Source organism: Macaca nemestrina, chromosome 3 (assembly GCF_043159975.1).
Source record: "Macaca nemestrina isolate mMacNem1 chromosome 3, mMacNem.hap1, whole genome shotgun sequence".
Classification (NCBI taxonomy): Eukaryota; Metazoa; Chordata; class Mammalia; order Primates; family Cercopithecidae; genus Macaca; species Macaca nemestrina.
Genome location: NC_092127.1, coordinates 90982667 through 91006401, shown reverse-complemented (window position 1 = coordinate 91006401; position 23735 = coordinate 90982667). Strand labels below are relative to the sequence as shown.

At 34.8% G+C, this 23735-nt stretch overlaps 1 protein-coding gene across 8 annotated transcripts in view; it reads right to left on the bottom strand.

Annotated features, from left to right (window-relative positions):
- LOC105486404 (sperm tail PG-rich repeat containing 2) overlaps nucleotides 1-14285 on the bottom strand; it is a 657812-nt gene extending 643527 nt beyond the window's left edge. For 7 of the 8 annotated variants that reach the window (XR_011621154.1, XR_011621153.1, XR_011621155.1 and 4 more), the window contains exons 1-3: nucleotides 13856-14285; nucleotides 5245-5357; nucleotides 2998-3156 (exon numbers count right to left, since the gene is read on the bottom strand). Coding sequence is in view for 5 of the 8 variants with exons in the window: in XM_071093286.1 (XP_070949387.1) it covers nucleotides 2998-3156; nucleotides 5245-5357; nucleotides 13856-13964 (381 nt within the window). In the remaining 3 variants the exon portion in view is untranslated. The remainder of the gene's footprint in view (nucleotides 1-2997; nucleotides 3157-5244; nucleotides 5358-13855) is intronic. The other variant, XM_071093288.1, reaches the window with a different exon arrangement.
- Between the last annotated feature and the right edge of the window lie 9450 nt (nucleotides 14286-23735).

Here is a 23735-nt window from a genome sequence, read left to right as displayed (position 1 = left end):
TGTGCCTGGCCAAAAATGTTTGTTTTGTAAAAGTAATTTAAAGGAGTGAATTCAAGCCTGTTGCTTCATACTGTAAACCAAGAGAATGTATTTCTATTAAATTTAGAGTAGAATATAATATAATAGGTAACTAGTAAAGTCATCATAAGAAGCAAAGATTTTTTCTCATTTGGGTCAGTTACTTATCTTGCTTAGTAAAACCATCATTACTAATTCTAAAAACAGGCAATCCTATTCACATCAACAATCATGCTATTACACTATCTGCTATGCAAAAACAAACTTTGCATTTTTCAGTAATACTTTCTGGCTTCATTCATTCCCAGCTCCTGACTTTTGCTTCCACATTTCCTGAGTCTTGTATAAATATCCTAAGTATGCAAGCTATATAGCAGGAAAATGTCTATGATGTAATGCTAAATGGAAATAGCAAAATATAAAAGTGAATTATGAATATAGCTATGTGAAATCATATATAAATGTATAAAGTCACATACATATATAATTTAACACCAAAAGACGCTATGCAAAAATTAACAGAAAATTAATGTTAGAGTCAGGAGTTTTAGGGTGATTATCCTTTTATCAAAATTTGGTTTAATGTAAAATATTTTATAATTTAAATTAAAAAATGAAGGTATAACATACATTACAAATATTAACATAAGATATATCAACTAAAAGTACTGGCATATAAAGGACTTAGTTATTGGGAAACTGAAATTATTAAGAATATATTGATTCCTGAAGTTTCTGTATGAATAAATTAATGCTATAGTTGCATATTCATGTGCCCATGTACAATTATGTTATAAACATACTCTCAGTAGCAAATTTTCTTTTTCTTTTTATCTGAGACAGAGTTTTTGCTCTTGTTGCCCAGGCTGGAGTACAGTGGCATGATCTCTGCTCAATGCAACCTCCACCTCCCGAGTTCAAGCAATTCTCCTGCCTCAGCCTCCTGAGTAGCTGGGATCACAGGCACATGCCACCACACCTGGCTAATTTTTTTGTATTTTCAGTAGAGATGGGGTTTCACCATGTTGGCCAAGCTGGTCTCGAACTCCTGACCTCAGGTGATCCGCCCACCTCGGCCTCCCAAAGTGCTGGGATCACAGGCATGAGCCACTGTGTCCAGCCGTTTTTCTTTCTTAATATAATTTGGGAGGGGGGTGGGAGAAAAGTCTCACTGTGTTGCCCAGGCTGGAGTACAGTGGCATGATCTTGGCTCACTGCAACCTCTGCCTCCCGGGTTCAAGCGATTCTCATGCCTTAGCCTTCCAAGTAGCTGGGATTACAGGAGTGTACCACTATGCCTGGCTAATTTTTGTATTTTTTTAGTAGAGAGTGGGTTTCACCATGTTGGCCTGGCCAGTCTCAAACTCCTGGCCTCAAGTGATCTGCCCCCACCTCCCCGGCCTTCCAAAGTGCTGGAATTACAGGTGTAAGCCACCACACCCAGCCAGAATTTTATCTTTTATCAAATTAAAGACAACCTTTAAGTAGTTTCAGTAATACCTATGAGATTAATTACCAAATTAAAATAAGAAACCATTGAATGGCTTTCCCTCCTTTCAGTACATTTAAAAAGTATTTGTGTGATGTCAAGACTTTCCAAAACATAGCCCCTACCTCCATTCTCTATTCCTACAACTCTCCCTTCACTCCTGTACTCCAAACATTCCAAAGAATTTTGTTCTTTCCGGTAATATATCATACTATCAAACACTTCAGTTTCTTTATTCATGTGGATTTTTCTGCACATAAAGTGGGGAAAAATATTTTTTCCCATTCCTTTTAACTACTCGGTGAATCCTTCTTCAAGATCAGGTCCAATTTGTCTCCCCTATTCCCTCCAAAGACTCTCTACTTTGAGCTACTACTGAACACTGTATTATGGCTCTAAAATAGCATTTCATTAACAGTATTATACTGAATTTCATTCATTATTTTCCTGTTAAAATTATACATCTCAGGAAGCAATAATATTTTCTATGTACTACCAACATCTAGCATTATATGTATGGCCATATAGTCACTCAAAAAATATGTGATAAACCCCCAAAGTAAATGAACATTTACTTTGTCCCCACACACGAAATATCTGATATTTAAATATGCTTACCAAATTTAACCTCAATGTCATTGCACTGATATTATTCAACTAAGTACTTAGCCTTAAAATATATCTTCCAAAACAAAAAACTGATTAAAATGTAATATGAGCTACATGAAAGTTATGACAAGAGAAGGGAACCACTCTAAACAAACAGTGACCAAATCTGCTCGATAATAGTATTTATTTCAAAGAAATTCTTCATTTCAGTTAAAATAACCTTCTCATTATCTTCCATAAAAATCTCACTTCTGTATCTTCACTCATGTAACACTCCAGTTTGGAATCCATATTCCAACTCTGTTCTTCAATGTCATGTCAAAACCTCTATAAATCTTCCATAAATTATGCCTTCACATAATACAGTAATCCACCTTTAAATTCCTATGGCATTTCATTACATGATCATTCATTTAGCAACTGTCACATCTTGTCTTGAATTAACAGCTACCTATTTGTCTATCTCCCATCTAAATTTTAAGCTTTTTTATCTCAGGAATCATATTTTTAACTTATTTTATTTATATTTTTTCCTTCCTTGCGAACAGGAAGGAAATATATTATTAACAGTACTTAACACAGAGTTTCCTCTATACATAGGTAAACCACTCAGGTAGTTTGTAAAATCTCCCTTACTTTTTATTCACCACAGATATTGAAAGTGACTATAGATTTATTAGGAGCAAATATGAAGTTAGACATGAATACAGTTAAAAACTAAAGTTTATTTACTTATAAAATAACTAAAATATAAATACTAACAAATCTAATTTTTATAGGAAGGCTTTTTAAATGTACTTAATATCACATAAAATATTAAACCTTGACTATTTTAACTTAAAAAAATGTCATTACAAGTATAATTTAAAATAGAAACGTACTGACTGAAGATGCTCTCTGGTCTCTAATACTTTTCTGTTCATGATATCTTGTGTTTTAGGATAAGACTGATTATAGCTTGCTGGTCCTGGATTATCTGAAATAAACTTCTTAAAACGTTTCTCCCGGTTTTGTAGACTATGGCCTCCTTTTATGTTACACTAAAATGGAGAAGAAAAAAACCTTCTGATATATAAAAGAAGCACTTTACAATTAATTTCTACTTGATAAACATTAATTATTATCAGAAAATAGTTTTTAAATGCAAGCTAAGAAAGTTCACCCTTTGACTGAAGACATAGTTCTAGTAAAAGGGGATAGCAAGAGCAGATAGCAATTATAGTTGTCAGTTTTAACTTGAAACTCAAAACTGAAATTTGCTGTACTTGGAGAACTTTGAGAGAGTGCAAGAAAACTCTGTTTTAAAGAAGAAATCAGAGATGGGAATTCCCAAAGCTGTAGAGCAAGAATAAAAGCCCTTAGAAAAAATTTTACCCCTGAAATGAACTGAAAAAAAAAAAAATGTTGGCATTCATATTGAAGGGGAAAAGCAAACCCTTCGAGGTTGTTTATTGATAATTATTTTCACAAATAACATTTTGGTCGTTTCCAGAAAAAATTATTAAGACTTATTAGCAACAGCTTGGTTTTATGTTCAGATTAACTTTAAACATTGTTTATTAGAGAGCAAACATTTGGGTGGAATCTTCCAGGGCTCTCCATGCTACATATCTGGATTTTCCAGAATCTGAAAATTACCAATTGACAAATATCCAATTAATTTGGGTAAAATTACATCATAAAGATTCCTGTAAACAATTACAGTGCAATCATTTCAAAAAGATGAGTTATGATAACAGTGGCTGGCGTCTGATTGATCAGCTAAGATTTTAAGTCATTGATCTACAAATAGCCCTTTTCACATGTCCAATTGTTCACAGTCACTGTTCACAGAGCCTGTCTCTAGTGGGCACCTTATTCAACTTCACTCAGCTTTTAAGAAACATACAAAGGAGGTCTTCTTTTAAAAATTGAGTCAAATTTTATTTTTAAATAGGCAATTCACTACTTGATTACTATTTTTAGAAGATCAGAATTTCTATGTTTAAAGAGTAGATGTATAAAAATAACTTTAATGATTTATTTTACAAAAACACTAACAAGTTGAACAAAAAGTAAAATCCTGTGAAAAGAGAAGAACTTTTCAAATTTTGATAATTTAAAAGCCATTACCATAGGCTCTATGATCATACAAATCAAACTGCAATCTGCATCTATATCGATCACTTCAACAAGGACTTTATCTGCGCCTCCAACAGGTGAGTTAAAGGTTCTGCTGGGATCAGCTAGCAGCCAATACATATAAAGGCAAAATTTATGTGAAAATGGCAAAAGGTGGTACTCATGACTATGAAGATATCAGAGTTATATCTACTATTTCTAAACATAAATGAACCATTGAAGATAATCTGGTCACAGACTCTTGAGACTGTGCAGAAACAGGAGACAGATGAGACAATGGCAATGGCTATAGCTTTAAAGCATGGCACAAAAACCAATTCTTTCACTCTACTGCAATTCCTCTTCTACACATTTTGACTATCTGCACAACTTCCATGGGCAATAATTCATTCAAGAGTCCTATTCTCTCATTCTCAAGGACCATACAGCATGTAACAATGTTTTGTGTCTTATAGAGTATGTAGAATAATGAAAAACATCCAACCCAATCATGCAACCAACATCGAATACATTTATTTTCTATTATTCAAATTATAAAATATAATTTGAAAGGAAAAGACAATATGAGCAGAAAATAAAATATAACAAATGACATTTGATCTATTGAGGGAAGAAAACATTATTATTATTATTATTATTATTTTTTTTTTTTTTTTTTTTTTTTTTTTTTTGAGACGGAGTCTCACTCTGTCGCCCAGGCTGGAGTACAGTGGCCGGATCTCAGCTCACTGCAAGCTCCGCCTCCCGGGCTTATGCCATTCTCCTGCCTCAGCCTCCTGAGTAGCTGGGACTACAGGCGCCCGCCACCTCGCCCGGCTAGTTTTTTGTATTTTTTAGTGGAGACGGGGTTTCACCATGTTAGCCCATGTTAGGATGGTCTCGATCTCCTGACCTCGTGATCCACCCGTCTCGGCCTCCCAAAGTGCTGGGATTACAGGCTTGAGCCACCGCGCCCGGCCCAAGAAAACATTATTTTATTAAGTCAATTATAGTAACTATAAAGTTACCTGTGCTTCTGAAACATTATAGTGTCCTGGACCTGGAACAGCTTTCTCAATGCTAGAGGCAATGGTAAAAGTACTTTCTCTGGCAGTCAAAGAAAGAAATGGTGCATAACTACCTATAAAAATAAAATCATATGAACAGCAGATAAGATAGGAGTCCAAGGATTTCAGGAAAAAAACACTCAAAATATATATAATCATGAGTATCCTCAATTGTTAAGACTTTATTTTCAGAACTAACGGCTAGTCAGAGAAGTTATTACATTTTTTAAAATCTGATATAAGATAAGAATTTTTTATTAATATAAGAACCTAAAGACCTGAGACTTATTGAACAACAAAAAAACTAAAGAAAATAAAACCCTCTTGTCTTCTAATCATTTTTGATGGGGACGAAAATAGCAGTTATATTTAGCTGATAAAACATTTTCATCCTCAGAAGACCATTGTTTTATATTTTGAAATAGCATATATTATTTGTAGAAAACATCTTATATAAACTTGTAAAGACAGCCTAGATAGAAATAATTTAAAGTGGGTTTACAGCAGATCATTCATCATGTCTCCTTGCCTAGGCACATAGTTGGTATCAGTAAATATTTCTTGATTGGCTGACTCTAAACAAAGGTTCACAAATAGAAGACACAAATTTCTTTGGAACAAATAATCATAAGATAATACAAACTTGAATACTGAAAAACTGATTCTAAAAAATTCAAGATCTGTATTGGAAAAATTATTAGCATTTAAGCAATGTGGATATCAAAGAAGAGAAGGGAGAGAATAGAGCAGCAGCTATATTCAAATAGGTAATAAAAGAATGCAAGTGAAGATTCAAAACTTTTACTCTAAATCTTGTATACTAAAGGAAAATGTGTGCTACTGTAAGAATGTATGGTGATAATATAGTAAAAATCTTGCTAATCTGGACTAATAATAAAAGATACTCTATTTAAAATAAAATAATGTGTTTCTTTTGAGGCCCACATGTATTAAAATGCAACCAATGTCAAGAATTATTTATTTGTGTTAGATATTGCAACATAAAAGAGGTGAGCAAAATATAGATCTTACCTCTAAAAAAGTAGTATCTTGAAGCATTAAGAAAAGTATTGTAATGATTTTAAACAAGGAAAAACATCTCTAATGCCATAATGGAAGACATATGCAAATTCAAAAAGAAGAGAAGTTCTCATCCACATTGAGATGATCAGGAAAAACTTCATGGATGATGTTAAAATTCTAGGTATTAATTTAGTGACTGATGGTTTTAGCTGGTTATCCCAAATCAGAGAAGAAGGGAAGAGAAGAGGGAAAGACAAAAGAAAGGGAAAGGGAGGAAAGAAGTCAGACTGACCTTAAATTAGTTACAAAGACCAGAAGACCAGAAATCCTTAAAAGTAAGCCAAGGTTCATTTTGAAAAGGCAACAGTTGTCCGGTAGAGCTGAGAAATGCAGGACACCAGTGAAACATTCTACTTACTCAGAGTAAATAGCCAGAGAACAAGAACCAGATTTCATTCCAAATACACATATAAATACACACACATACCCACTCAAACTACATATAAAATGAATCATACAAATTACCAGAGAGTGTACTTTCAAGATGCAGGAAAATATGACCCATAAAGAGGAGAAAAGTCAATGAAAAGAAACAGATTGAGAAATGAAAAGGTGGAATCAGCAGACAGAACACTATCTATTATAAATATTCTTTATATATTCAACAAGGTAGAGAAAAGATGAACATGATGACAAGATAAAGGGAAGGTATAAAAAAGACCCAAATCAAACTTACAGAATGAAAAATACACTGGATGGAATAACAAATGTTTGTGGATTAATAAAATATATTTTTTCTCAATTCTTAATCTCTTTAAAAAATATAGATGCTCGATGACTTGTGATGGAGTTACTTCCCTATAAAATAATTGTAATTTGAAAATATCATAAATTGAAACTGCATGTAATATACCTAACCTATAATAGCATAGATTAGTTTACCTTAACATGCTCAGAACACATTAGCCTAAAGTTGGGCAAAATTACCTAATATAAAGACTATTTTATAATAAAATGTTGAATATCTTATGTAATTTATTGAATACTGTACTGAAAGTGAAAAATAGAATGGTTTTGTGGGTACTGGAAGTTTGGTTTCTACTGAATGCATATTACTTTCACACCATTGTGCAAAATTTAAACAAATGTTAAGTTGAATCATCATAAGTAAAGGACTGTCTGAGATTGCTTAAAGCAAAAATAGTCTCAATTTATTGAGGCATTATAGCAGATGTAGAAGTAAAATGTATAACCACAATAGTACAAAGGGTGAGTTGGGGGAAATGGAAGCATACTCTGTAAAGTTTATTTACTATATACGAAGTGGTGCAATATTATTTGAAGGTACACTGTAATAAATTAGAAATACATATTGTAAACCCTAGGCAACCACTTAAAAATAAAACAAGAGAGGTATAGCAAATAAGCCAATAGTGGACATAAAAAAAGAATTATGTTTTAAAAACCTTTATTCCTGCAACAAAAGTAAGGAAAAAGGAAAAAGAACAGATGAGATAAATGGAAAGCAAATAGCAAAAGAGTACATTAAAGCCCAAAGATATTGATAGTGAAATTAACTATAAAAGTTCTAAACACCTCAATTAGAAGGCAGAGATTGTCAGATTGTATAAATAAGACCAAACTTTATGCTGTCTCTAAGTAACTCTCTTAAGATATAAAAACAGAAATTAAAAGGATGGACAAAGTTATAACATGCATGCATGAATTCAAAAAGCTGCAGTGCCTATATTAAAATCAGACAAAGTTGGCTTTAGAACAAGAAATAACAGGGATAAAAGATACATTTCATAACGATAAAGGGGTCATTTCATCAACAGGATTTAACAATCTATAAAGAAAAGCAAGGAAGTTATTACCATAATAATCAGGATAGTGTTTAACTGTAGGGGAGAAGGAAAATGTTGAAATAAAAAATACCAAAAAGAACTTTTTGGAATGTTCTATCTCCATTTTTTTTGCTTTTTGTTTTTAGTTTCCTGTACCCACTGATGGCAAATCTATTTTTTAACTGAATATCTTCTTTTTAAGGTCTACATTTATATTTTATGTGGTTTTCTATGTAAGTATTCTATCTCATAATAAAAGGGTTTTAAGTTTAGGTTCATATGAACATTAAGGTAATCTGAGATAAATATGAAAACTAAGAAAGTGAAACCCACGCTACTTCTGAGGTAGTTGGCATCAGAACACAGCAGGGCCCCTAAATGAATCTACCTTAAACAAATGTAAAATTAGTTGGAGAGTACTGAAATTCATATAAAAGTTAAAAAAAACACACACTAGGCATGTACTCAATGTATTATTAATACTATTAATGGTAGAATATATATATATATATATATACACACACACACACACACATACATATATGAAATAATTGGGCAACAAAGAGAATCAAGAAAGCTGGCACTCATAAAATCTTCATTGAAGTTTTCCAAAATTAATTATATAGAATCTTTTGTCAATAAAAGTATACAAGAAATATTGAGCACAAGTAAAACTACAGAAAAATTTAAATGTTTATAATGATACACTCCATGAGAAGGAACTTACTTGTTTATTTATTCATAACTGTGTGCCTAATGTTTACAGTGAGGGTGACCAATTAACAAATGATCTTCTAAACTAGTCATCCATTCTGTAATAGTGAATGTTCTATTATGTATGGGAGACATGCATGTATGACAGGCAGTGAGGGTACAATAATGAATAAGATAAAACCCTGCCTTCAAATAGTTGGTAAGCCTGACAAATAGACAATTATGCTACAAAAAGCACTGCCAATAATTAAGGTATAAAATATAGAAGAGGGTTCTGGGGAATTAGAGATGGTAGAGTTTGATATGGGACATATGGCTATATTGACATGTGAAGTGCCAACTACAAATTATAAATCAAACTGACAGAAAGAAGAAATTAAGTATATAGAAGAAGAGATTTGAGAAGAAAGAAATGAGTTCAGTTTGGGATATATTGAGTTTGAGGCACCAACAGAGAAAGATAAATCAAACTGGTATGAAGCAATAGTCAGTCTATGCTGAAAGAGAAAGTGGGCAGTATGTGATTAAAGGACAAATACTATAGCCACAACTACAGCCACAAAAGAAAGAAAAGGACATTTTTCACATATAAGCAGTAATTAGATCTTTGAAACATGTACTCATCTTCAGGACAACAACATATACAGCAATCACATACATATTATTATCTAAACTTTAAAAGAGACAGATTGCATTCCCTGATGCAGCTATATTCTGATAGGCTAAAAAGATAAAATTATCATTGTTGACATAAGCACATGGGCACAGGTATGAGGCCATAGCCAACTTATCCTTCTGTGGCCAATAAAGCTAACCACTCCCCAACCAAAAAAGAAATCTGGGAAAGAATATTTTTAGGAGATGATGGCACCCAGCTTAGCTAACTAATAGAAAACCAAGAGATATATACAGCTGATATTTATTATATAAATAAGCCAAAAAGCAATGAAATACTCCCTGGCACAATAATGCCAAGAGTAGTCACATTAGTAAAAGGAGTATGTTTTTATCACATGATACTAGGCTGGTTGTCTCTGGGGAATATTTACTTTAATAAGAGATGTTTGCTTCTCAGGTAATCGTGAGAAAATCAGGCATAGCTCTCACTAATCTGGAATTTGAGTATCCAATCTCTCCCACCTCATGAAAGCAGAAAGAAAAACAGCTTAGTCCTGTCCCCTCAGGTTGCAATTCCTGGGTAGAAGAGAGTCTCCCTGATCAAATGGCCTACAGCCAATGAAATAGTTTCAATTAAGGTAAAAAGAATTTCCTGAGGAAAATGTAGAGCCAATATCCTGAAGGACTCGCCTGGCCAAGCAGGCTACAGTGAGGGGACAGCGGCAGAGCAGCAGTTAGGGGAGAAAGGTTGGGAATAAAGAGTATCGGTATCTAGGGCTCTAAGGTATTTTCCTCTTGCGAAATTCAAAGTAACAAGTAAGTTATATAAAGCCCCTACATCTGTTCTTCCCACACCATGCTCCACAAAATGAACCTGACCCTTAGCTAAAATAGTTGTACACTTCTGCATAGTCCCATGTGTTACTGGTCCTAAAGGTAGATGAGGTAGTATATACCTAGGAAAGAGATGGTAGCTCCTTTTAAATTATCTTCCAGAGAATCCAGCAGAGAAATCACCAAAGAGACACCTGTTCCTTCTACTGATTTTCAGCATATTCTCTCTTAGTATTGCTAAAAAAACATACAGGATGCAGCTGCTCAAATTTCCCCAGCATGGAATTTCATACTTTATCTCACAGATCAACAAGACACAATCCTATAAAACAGTAAAAGGGTTTTACCACACGCTCCTTACTTCTCTCTAAGCAAAGTTACAAGAGTTTTAAATTACGCTATATGTGGCTCATTATATTTTAATTTTATTTCAAGATTACTGTTTGTTTTTTAACTTACGTGTTATGGTATTCAGCTAAAAACTAGGAATAATGGAGTAAAGATCATGGTTATTGCCCTCAAGCAGCTCACATTTTAGTGGGTCTGCCAGATAAGTTAACATTAATTACAATATAGAATCAAAGTGCTATAAAAGCCATTAAGGAGTCAGAGAAGAAAAACCTGAGAAAAAGTAGAGCCCGTGAACAACTTCATCTTAGCTGAATCTCAAAGAAAAAATAGGAATTAGCCAAGTGAAGAAAGAAAACAGTGTACTGGGCAAAAGTATCAGCAGATACAGAGGCACAGAGGTGAGTGAGCATGAACTTAAGAAAACCGTAAAGTTGAAATTGCTGAAATGTAGGTCAGGTGGAGGTGGAGGTGTGGGAGATGAGGTCAGGGTCCAGAACATGAAGAACATTATAAACCATGTTAAGGAGTTCAGATTTTAACCTTGATGTTACAAAGGATTTTTTTTCACAAATAACGTAATATATCTTAGAAAGATCACTCTTGCCACAAGATAGAAGATGGATTGAAGACTGAAGTAAGGAAAAACAAGTAATATTTTATAGGTTTAATTCAAAATAGAAATAATGAGAGCTTGAACGAAGTCAAGGACAGCTAAATGGAAAAGAGGAACTAATCAAAGAGGCACTGAGAAGATAGAATCATTAGGTGTTAATGATCAACAGGAGTAGTCAGGGAGAAAAGAGTCTAGAATAATTCCAAAACTTAAAAGTTTATCATAAACTAATAGGGAATTTTCAAAAAGGGACCGGTATTGCTGGAAAAAATTATGAGCTCAGACACTTAAAACTTTGATGCCAGACTATCTAGGTAGAGATGTTCAAAAAAGTAACTGGTTATGACTCAAGGACATCAACAGCAACAACAACAAAAAAAGAATTAAAAAGAAAAGAAAAACAAACAAAGGTGACTAGCAGTGTTGAAGGCCGAAAGATTAGGAGAAAGCTCATCTTAGAGACATAAATCACCTATATCTCTTAAGATTTCCTTCTGGGAGTCATCAGAATCAGAATATGGATAGTAGTCTATGAACACAAATGAGAAAGTACATATGACAAAAGCAACAAGCAAAGGATGGAAAGTACAGTATATAAACATTTAAAGATGTTTCAAATGAGAACTAAGTTCTGATTTTTTTTTTATCTTGCCCAAATTCCTATCTAAGGGGTCTAGGGAGTCATGCCTTACAAACTATAAATTCTCATCAGATGGGTTTTATTTAACCCTATATATCACGACTTACTTTCCAATGTGACTCTGGAATAACATTATGAGACAAGGAAGAAAGTCAAAATGTTTTACCCAAAAATATATTTCCTTGCCATACCTTGAAATTGCCCTGCAAAGTCTCTCATGGGAAAAATCAACATTCTATAGAGAATTCCCTTTCCCCTTCATTTTCTTTCCTTTCCAGACACAGGAGATAATCAACTAAGAGCCAGCAACCCTTTTGGGTCTGATAAGAAGCATTTTACAACCTGCGCTTTCTCTCTGAAGTCCGCTATCTGAGCGATTCCTCTGCACAACAAAACTTGGTCTCCACAATCCGTTATCTAACCTGAACATTCCTTTTGATGCCAGTCTTCAGATAAACTCAACCAATTGTCAACCAGAAAATGTTTACATTTACCTATAGCCTGGAAGCCCCCACTTTTGAGTTGTCCCACCTTTCTGAACGAAACCAATGTTATTTATTACGTGTATCTGATTCATGCCTCATGCCTCCCTGAAATACATAAAACCAAGCTGTACCCCAACCACCTTGGGCATATGTTCTCAGGACCTCCTGAGGGCTGTGTCACAGGCCATGGTCACTCATATTTGGCTCCGAATAAATCTCTTAAAATATTTTACAGAGTTTGACTCTTTTCATCAACAAGAAACATAAAAACATTTAAAGAAGGCCATGAAGGACTGCTTGGAGAGGGGGAGAAAATGTTGCCCTGATTCAGCATTTAACAAATGTTTATTAGGTCCCAACCACATCCCAGACACTCTTCCAAGACAGTAGTTGGAAAAAAAAAAAAAAAAAAAAAAAACAGGAGAAAATGATGTTACATTTTGGAAAGAAGTGTTTCCAAGAAGCAAGTGGTCAGTTGTGTCAAAATGAAGGATTGCAAAGTGTCATAGGTGGTCACTGTTAGCCACCTATGACTATTGTTGGGGGAATTAATGCTTATAATGCCCAACTCCATTAAAATAAAGACATAGAATAAGCTGCAAGAATAGCGGATATCAGATGCTGTGAAGCAGTACAATTCAACATGTGAAACACTGACAGAAGTCAAATTTGTACTCCACCCCAAGAAACCTAAACCAATCCTTATCTGATCAGTCATGTAACAGAATAATGGATCCTGGCATTTGCTGGAAAACACATAGCGTAGGTATGGGGAAAATACAAGTTAAGAAAAACTATCATTTGGACGGTATTAAGCTCCAGAAAATCATCAGAATAGAAAAAGTAGAAAGCAAAATCGATGTATTTATTTTTGCCCACTTCACTGGTCAAAAATATAGATTTTCTTTACAGAATATGGAGAAAAGGGGCTCCCCTGAAGTGTGTTAGAAGATGAGGATGGTCAGAAAAATCTGTCTGGAAAAAAAAAAAAGGAACTATCTTTAAATAATACTGCAAAATAGAAATATAAGCTGCATCTTAGTAAATAAATGTCTCCGGTCAATGGGAGGAAAGGTGTGAGGCAGGCAGGATTACAAAGCAATGAGACAGTGGGAGGTAAGGGCACAGGATTTGGGGACTCATGTAGTCAACAGAGCCAGGAAATCATCCTAGACCTAAACTGCACAATCAAAAGTAGGATGTAAACAACTATTGTCGAAACAAAAGTCCTAGACATATGCTCACCAGCCTTTTGAAATGGGACAAGTGATACCACCAATCTCAACTGTAAAATAAAAGTATAGTGTTTTCCCTGCCTACTTCATGTTTTGTTACATTTACAAAATGGTGCTATTCCGCTCTATGTTTAACTCACAAACACGCAGAAGGGGAGCGCGCTGAAGATGGGATGCCTGTCACAGGAGATCTGCCTCTCCCTACATCTTACCTGTCGCCTGCTGCTTCAGGAAAGGTACCTGGTAGGATCCAGGACCCACATGGGCCTCAGTGCTGCCACCTTCAGCCAATTTGAGCAGGCGGGGAGCCCGATCATACATAGTGCTCGGGGTGGTGGGGACGCTGGGGAAGGGCAGGTGCCGAAAACGATAAAAACAAGGCGGCTACAGGTGTGGAGAAAAAGGAAGCCGACACCAGTCTGGGGAGGCCGGGACAGAACTTCTGTAAATAGAGAAATTAGCATTGGGGTTGTCTCCCCGCCCGCTCATTGGTATCAGATTTCCTCAAATCGATTTCTAGCCCTGTGGTAAAGTAGAGGGGTGAGCGACTAGAGATTAGACGTCTCACACAATCACCAGTTTGCCAGGCACGCTCCACCAAAATTAGGGATTAGGGATTAGATGCTCGCCCTGGTGCTTCCGGCCCTGACTCCGCCCACTTCTCTCCGCCCGGAAGCCTGGGGAAGAGGCGGGCCCAGTCTCTAAGGAGCTAGGTAGAGGCGCCTCCCTGGGCCGAGCCCTCGGAGCATGCGCGGTGAACCGTGAGCCTTCCACAGCTCTCTCCACCCGGAGCCCGGCGCACCTTGAAGAAGGCAGGTCTAAACGTCGTAGCTCTTGGGATCCCGGTAACTACTTAGGTCTTGAATTTTTTAAGTGTGCAGAAGAACCTTAAAAAACGCGTTAGGAAGGGTGAGGACTAACTTGACCTTGATCTGCTTCCCGACTCAACAGAACCTAGGAAAGAAAAAAGCAGTAGCATGAAGCAGAGAGCTTGGGGTTCCGCAAGTTCTCCCCGGATGCTACTGCAACTCCACTCGTACTCACAGAGGAAAAGCACCTCTGATCTTAACCCGTAGATAGTCCAAACTAAGACAAACCCAGGGGTTAGGGCGGTGACAAGAAATGGGGAGCCCAGAAAAAAAATCACAAAGAAGATAAGGGTAAAAAAGAAAAAAAAAAAAGAAAGAAATGGGGACCCCAGGAAAGGAGGCGAAAAGCTCACCAACTGAAGCCGGGCAAGTGGCGAAAACTGCCGCTTTTGTCGGATGCCAGGCAACCACAATATTGATTCATCTCTTTATAAAGCAAAGCGAAGGCACTGAAAAAGCTCAGTCCACCCCCACTAAACCATGGGTCTCAACCTTGGGCAAAAGAAACCTAGCTTGTCCTTGGGAGCTTAAGGAATCTATGTCAGAATCCACCTCTGCTTCTCGCAGGCTGTTTTTCCCGGGAAGAATTCTGTCCAGATTCTAAATATCCTCAAAGGCTTAGACGAATCCTACCTTGATCATACCTCACCTCCAAATGATCTACAGTACTTTAATTTGTTCCTACTACAAGTTTTTATAGTTTTCATATTCTGTAGTACATACACGATTTGCCACTCAATTCTATGCAACATTTACTGTGGCTTCATTGTGCCATATATGTCAGAACCCACTCTTTGCGAGGCTATATGCTTCTCAAGGATGTATCTGTAATACCTTTTTTCCTGTTCAATAGCTAGCTAAATTATTTATGCACTTAAAAAACAAGAATTGGTGTATACTATAGGTTCCATCCCTGCTAAGTTATGAGGATGCAAAAGCATAAGAAAGTCCCTGCCCTCAGGTGTTCTCTCTCTAATGAGGAGAGACGTATAATCCAAAACGAGAGGTGGCAAAGATTTTTTTTAATGGCAGGAAAACGAATATTGTAATATTTTGGAAACATCTCACCAACTTCGATTCTCCCTGCATTCTGTCAGAAACCCTCATAATTCTCTCAACGTTATTTTAACCTTATTTTCCAAACTGCCACCTATACCCATTCAGAAGAGCTAGATATTTACTATGACATATTAGAGTCACAGAGATGAAAGAGAAAAATTCATGTGCTCTGTATGACAATCCAGTGGTGCTTGTAAATTTGCCCGCTATGTCCTTAAGGACATCATTTGCCCTTGATGATCCAAACAAAGCTATCAACCCAAACTGCAAACTCAGGTCTAGGCCATGGTTGCCGTAGGCACTGATGCAGAATTTCATGCCCCGTCTGGCCATTCTGTCTGCAGCAGTCTGCATTATTGTTTGCTGGGATATACATATTTTTGGAGATTGGAAATGGAAATGGTAAAGCCGACTTTATATGCTTTCTCTGTGATTTGATTTCAGCCATTGAACGTAACCTAACTTAGACAAAGGGAGTTCTTCGTTGCACCCCCCTAGCTCATTTGCAGGCCTCTAAGGGAGAGTTTCTAACTGAGTACCACCTAGGAATACATTTACCTTGCCTGCCTCCTGAGTGAATGCTTTTTCCTCAAGGCTTCACAGAAATGGGTAGTCGATCAGTGGCAGGACTCCAGCGTTTCTGGGTCTTCTGGCCAGATCCTACCTAAATATTACACCACTGACGTACAACCTATATACTCTTCATAATTTGGTAATAATTGGTCTCTCAAAATTCTGCATTCTTAACAAAAAAATCTTTCTTTTAAAAGTTTCTATGAGCCCAGGTGCAGTGGTTCACACCTGTAATCCTGAATCCTAGCACTTTGGGAAGCCCAGGGGGAGGATTGCTCGAGGCCAGAAGTTCAAGGCCAGCCTGAGCAACATAGGGAGATTCCACCTGCACAAAAAGAAAAAAAAAAATTTAAAATTAGCCAAGTAGGAGTTTGAGATTACAGTGAGCTATGATGGTTCCACCGTACTCCAGCCTGGAAGACAAAGCAAGACCCTGTCTTAAAAGAAAATTGTTTTAGTATGAAAATTTCTATTTCCTTGATGACTGTGGCTATGCTCTCTATATTTCCCAGCTATTATTTCCTCCTTATGGTTCAGTAATGAGAATGATACACAGTATTTCAAGATTGGAAAATATTTTTTAATGAGAAAAATAAATCTTTCTCATTTTCTCATTGTAAATATTTATTCAATAGTCTGGAATTAGTATACTACTAAAAAAATTAATATGTTAACACAGAATTATAATTACATATAAATATGAAATAATGTGGTTCAGCATTTCTAAATTCCTACAAAAGTTTTGATGCTAATTAACCACACTATATATTTTACTCTATATATATATATATTTTACTATATATTTAAATTTTACTATAAATTTTACTATATATTTAAAATATATTTTACTATATATTTTACTATATTAGTAAAATTAGTACCATATATTTTACTATATTAGTAATTCTATAGATGGAACCTATGTTTGAGCTAAGATTTATTTGAGTTCAAAATTTGAGTTCTTTCCATGTCTCCCTGCTGGCTTATACCAGAATAAACTTCAAAATGAAGCTTGAACAAGAACAAGGCCCAAGAAATTAAACTAATTCAATATTGAATATGTTGGCTGCAATGAAGAACAGAAAAAGCATATTAGGTAAAAACTAAAATCCAAATAAAGTATGGAGTTTAGTTAATAACAATGTATTAATATTGCTTCATTGTTTCTTCCTGCTTGCTAATTCCATCTGCACATACACACACACACACAAATTTTTTTGAAGACAGGGTATTGCTTTGTCTTTCAGGCTGGAATACCATGGCACTATTATAGTTCACTGTAATCTCAAACTCCTGCCTGCTATAGGAGCAAATAGCAGAAACTCTCTGTGGGTTATAGATTGGGTATCTCTCTGTACTTTGTAATTTTTCTAAAAATCTAAAACTTTTCTGAAATAAAATATTAGTTAAAAAACAGGCATGAATACCAGATGAAAATTACAACTAAGTCTTGCATAACTTAAAAAAGAAATAATTCCAATGTTATTTAAAATATTCCATATTATAAAGAAAAAATTCCTTCCATTTTATTCATGAATGTATATAACTTTAATACTAAAACATGTTTAAGAATCTACCAAAAAGGAATAATACAATCAATCTCTATCACAAATATGTATCTAACAAATAAAATGAAACAATAGCAAACAGAATCTGGCAATGCTTTTATAGGATAATATGTTAAGACCAAATAAGTAACTTCTCTAATTGCCCGGATAATTCAGTTTTAGAAAACACTACATAATCTTCTACATTAATAAATTATCAAAGAAAATAATATATGTTCATATCAATAGATGAAGAAAAGACAGTTGAGTGATCCTCCTACCTAGGCCTCCCAAAGTGGGGGAAAAAAAAAAAAAAAAGCATTTGATGAAATTAAAGAGCTATTTGTAATGATAATTCTACATTTAATGGAAATTGAGGAATACTATTTTAATATAATAAAAAATACCTTAAAAATTAAAATCAATATGTGTTATCCCAACCAGGAAATACTAAAACTATTTCAATTAAAATAAAAAATAAATAGAAATGCCTCTATTATTATTAGTATTATCTAATAATGGTGTGTCATGCTTGCTTTGACAGTACATATACTAAAATAATGGTGTGTCTATTGAATACAACAAAATTAAGTAAAATAACTGATAGTTGGAAAGAAAGATATAAAAATATCTCTTTTTGCCTATGATGTAATTGGACGCCAAAATAGTACAGGAAAATGTAATAAATTACCCTAGGATTACAAGAGAATTAAGTATAGTGACCATATTAAAGTTAAACATATAAAAATCAGTAGTTTTCATCTATCCTAACAATGACCTAAAAAGGAAATTGGAAAAAAATCTCATTTTCAATAAAGACAAAAATAATGACAGAATTACTCAAAGGAAACGCATAGAATATAAACAAAGAAGATAGGAACAAATGGAAAGACATCAAAGTTAAATAGGAAAACAATATTAAAATATCAATTCTCCCAAAATTGATATGTGATTTCAATTAGAATTCACCTTTTTTTTTGATATAATAATGTGGGGGAATAGAGTATGAGAAAAAGAATGGTGAAGAATAACTCTGATTTCCATGAATCAGAAGATATAGTGGCTGTAAAGCCATTATAATCAAATCAATGTGGCATTGGCATAGTAAAAGACCAGGAGAACTAAAGAAAGAATCCAGAAATGTTTTCTAGTGTGTGTATGTTAATTTGCTCATGTGTGTTTGTCTGTGTGGTGTGCGTGTATGTTCCAATAAAACTTTATGGGCACTGAAATTTGAATTTCATGTGAGTTTCACATGTCATAAAATATTATTCTTTAAAAAATTTGTTCAACCATCTAAGAATGTAAAAAACATTTTTGTAATGGTATGAGAATAAGGAAAACAATAACAAATGCAGTACTTTCTTTTTAAAAGTATGAATGGAATGGTAAGGCATTTTACTTTTCCTTCTAAGAACGTCAAATGAATAATAAATAAAAAGTCTTTTTAAAGTATGGTGTGTGCTTTTAGAAACTGAAAATTGATGAATTTGGCACTGCTCATTCTTTTTATTCAGTATGTTAAAAATGGAAACTGTATTGAGGTTCAAATCTCAGTAGCTCAACTTATAAATTGTTGACAACAAAATTTAAGAATATATTTACATGGCATTTGTCAAAAGCTACCCTCTTGCATAATGGTCCCAAAGGAGTTTATTATAGTTTTAGGAGATTCTCAGTTGTTGGGATTCTGTCTCAGCATGGTACAGTGTTTTATTAAACATAGGTAACTATATTTTTCTATTATAGATACAAATCACATTAAATTGATTTGTAGTTCTCATTGATTTAGAGGCTAAAGCTAGCCTGACTTCAGCTAAGTACTTTAAAAATCATTACCTTGAATAATATTCAGCCTTAAAAAGGAAGGAAATCCTGTCACATGCTACACTTATTTTAATCTTCAAACTTTGAGATTCTAGGAACTGAAAAATAAATCTTAAAAAAAAAAACAAGGGTTTTTATTTTTAGTAAAAGGCACTAGATGGCACAATTCCACCAACTTATGCTAATAAAATCACTCATCCTTTTATTCACATATAAAATAATTTAGCTTTATAGTTACACCTAAATAATTTAACAAAAAACCTATATAACAAATATAAAAGTTCTTGAAAATATAATATTTCTAATATACAACATTTTATATCCTTATTCATGAACAGAATAACCAGAATCCCAACCCTGCATGAATAATTTAAGTTACCCAAAGTAAATAAGTGTCTCTCTATAATAAAACGCACCAAAAACTTACAGATATTGAACATTGATTTGTATTAAATATACATTTTATATAATAATATATTAAATAATATTTATTAATAATATAAAACTATCAAACAATAAAGTAGATTTAATAAAGTATATTAAATATAATATAAAACTCTATCAAACAATAAAGTGAACTGGTGATTCCATTGACTACAAATGCTTAAAATAAGGTACCAGAAAGACTATCTAAACGCTCACAAGTCTCATTTGTTTTTACTAACTGCTTGCCTTAGACCTTAGTTTCCTCAAGCCTAAAAATGAAAAAGCTTATCTAGAAACAGTAGGAAATGATTAAAGTCTACTTGATTTACCATTCAGTCGACTTGTTATTCCTTTAAAGTACCATATTTACCACAAAAGTCCCAGATCTGTCCAGTGTTTTTACTATCACTTCATTTCCTAGGATTACTTATAGTTCAGAGAGCTTATCAGTTCTTGAACTACGTTTTGACATATGAGACGTAGCACATCAGCCAAACAAACAGAATATACACTGCACTTGTACCATCTTCCAACTGTGGCTTAGGATCTTGGAGCAGTCCTGCCTTGCCATTAGATGGCAAACACTCCTGCTAGGTGGTGCAATCAACAGCAGTTGAAAGAGGTTCTAAGAGAGAAATGCCCCTACTTAGATATTCTTTTCCAATGAAAAAGAATATCTTAGGAGGAAAGTCATCATCTTGGGCAAAGGTAACAGCTTCTAGAAGGTCACATATAAAGAGGGAATAGAGAAGATGACATCTACCTTGCTAGATACACTGTCGCAAGTTAGTCTACGTATTAATGGAGGGACATGGTATACAGCTAGATTTCTTTTTACATTGCAACAAACTAGACAGAGCAGGGTGGTGGATGTGGAGGGGACTGGGAGTGAAAAGAAGTTACAATTCCCACAGAGGAACTCTTAAAGAAGTAAGGGAGACCGTTGTAGGTTGTGTCTATAAATGGTTTCTCAATGGTAATACTAAGTGGGCAGCGATTTCTTACATGAAGTTGTTCCCAGGTATCTAAGGCAGCTTATCTATAACAGGTGGACTAATATTCTCTCTATATCTGCCATAATCCTATTAAATGTTTTACAGAAAGACTTGTAAGAAACCCAAATTTTAGCCATAATGCTGCTGTTATCAGCTCAACAAGTTAATCAGCTCTCTCTCTCTCTTTTTTTTTTTTTTTTTTTTTTTTTTTTTGAGACAGAGTCTTGCTCTGTCACCCAGGCTGGAGTGCAGTGCCGTGATCTCCGCTCACTGCAACCTCTGCCTCCCAGGCAGCCTCCCGAGTAGCTGGGACTACAGGTGTCCGCCACCATGCCCGGCTAATATTTTGTATTTTTAGTAGAGACAGGGTTTCACCATGTTAGCCAGGATGGTCTCAATCTCCTGACCTCGTGATCCGCCCACCTCGGCCTCCCAAAGTGCTAGGATTACAGGCATGAACCACTGCGCTCAGCCAGCTTTCTTTTTTTAAGATAATTTACCATGACAGGATGGGGAAAATTTTTTGTTCTTGAATACTAGAACTGTACTTACACAGCCTCTTTTTTGTCTTTCCTAAGATAATTTTTAACCAGTATTCTAGCCAACATGTATTAAGCATCATGAAAAATAATGAGGAAAAGAGTACTATCCAGATGATAGTATTCTTTGTGAAAATAAAATATCAATATATTGTATAGAGAATATATGAACCCATTCAGCACTCTTAAGAGAAGCATTATAATGTGGTTACATAATGGACATTGTGGTTTATTCCCCAACATTTCCATTCCATCCCAGAAGGCTATCTGAGCAAATTATGGTAATTCATTCCCCTTGTCATTGATTAATTCAGAAAAGGACATATGACCCAACTGTGGCTGTGGTAGGCATCACTCTAAAATGACTCCCCAGAGATTTCCCATTTAAATTCCTAAAAACTACAGATAAAATGAGATGTCATTCTCATGATTAAGTTTTGTTATAAGGCACAGCTTACCTAAAAATAGGGAGATTATCCAGATGGGCCACATCTAATTACACAAGCACTCAAAGCAGAGAGGTTTCTTCAGCTGATGGCAGAAGGGAAAGTCAGAGAGAGTTGAAGCATGAGAAGGATTCGAGGGAACCACCGGCTGAGGGATGCAGAGAGCTGCAAGGGGCTGAGAGGAATCCCCAGCTGAGAGCCCATGAGGAAACAAGGACCAAATCCTACAACCACAAAGAACAGGATTTTGTCAATGAACTTAGTGAGCTAAGTTCTACTTAGGAGGTAGATTCTTCCTCAAATCCTCCCAGCCCAGCCTAGCCTCCACTTTGGATTGGGCATTATAAGGCCCTAAGTAGAGAACTCAATTGAGCCCACCAGGACTCTGACCTACAGAACTGTGAGATAATAAGTAAGTGTGGTTTTGTGCTACTAAATGTGTAGTAATTTGTTATGACAGCAGTAGAAAGCTAACACAGTAGCCAAAGAGTTGTAAAATAGAGCCTTCTAGGAGTTCTAGGGAAATTTTACTTATTTCTAAGTAAGTATTTCTAAGTATTTATTTTACTTATTTCTAAGAAAGAGCCACGGGACAAAATGGTGTCTCTTCTTTTCTCTAGATATTGCATTGTCTAGGCATAATGACTAGAGCTGACTTGTTGATGTAGAGGATTATGTTGACAGAATTCCTGAAAGCTAGATCACCCTACAATCACATAATAAACCTTATGTGGCAATAATGTATAGGACGTAGGCAGAATAGAAATTGGGCAACTTTAGATCCTCATGCCATTGAAGAGATTAACCCTGGAGCTACTAATATGTGAGATAATAAATTTCTTTATTGTCTACATGAGTTTGAGTCGGGGTTTCTATTACTTACAGACAAAATATTTTAAATGATGGGCTTGTTGACATAAAACTAGTCAAATTATATCCAGAAACACAGTTTCAGGTGAAAGAACACTGGGCATAGAAATGAGACACAAGGCAATACCATAGTCTGTGGTCTGGTCGCTTATTACCTATATAACCGTGGGCAGGTTACCTAGTCTCACTGATCCTGTATTTCCTCCAGTAAAAAGCAGAAGTACTAATACCCAATTCACTGAGTTATTGTGAGAATCACATATGATACAAATATGAAGTTATGTAGCATAGCATCTGAAATACCATAATTATTCAACAAGGGGTCTTTGTCCCAAATAATATATAAAGCAAAAGAGGAAAATTTGTTCAGGAAGAAAAAAGTTAATCAAGAAAAATGGAAAGTTTTTTTTAAAAGATTTTTTTCTTAAAGGTATGGTAAGGGATGAATTTAGAGAATGTTAAATATGAGAGCCAAGTAATCTAATTTTATTGTTTTATTGTCTGGTATGATTCATATTAAAGTATACAAAACTTTCAGAAAGAGATAATTTTAAAATATGTTCACTATGTTATAAACCAAATTATAATGTTAAAAGAAAGATAAAAGATTTTCTTAAAGTCATAAATACAGTTTGCAACCAAAGCAATTAATGTAACCAATTTACATTGACTATTTTGTTCCATCATGTCATCTGATTGATCTAAATTTTAAAGGATTCACTAGTTGTTCTGAGATTAAAAGAGATATCTCATATTAAAAATAATCAGTTATGAAGCACCTGTATGCTTTAAGAACTGAGTCACCAGATATCTGTATTAGTTTGCTAGGGTTGCTGTGACAAAGTAACCACAATCTGGGCAGCTTAAGCGACAGAATTTATTGTTTCACAGTTCTGGAGGATAGAAGTCCAAAATTAAGAGGTCAGCAGGATTGCTTCCTT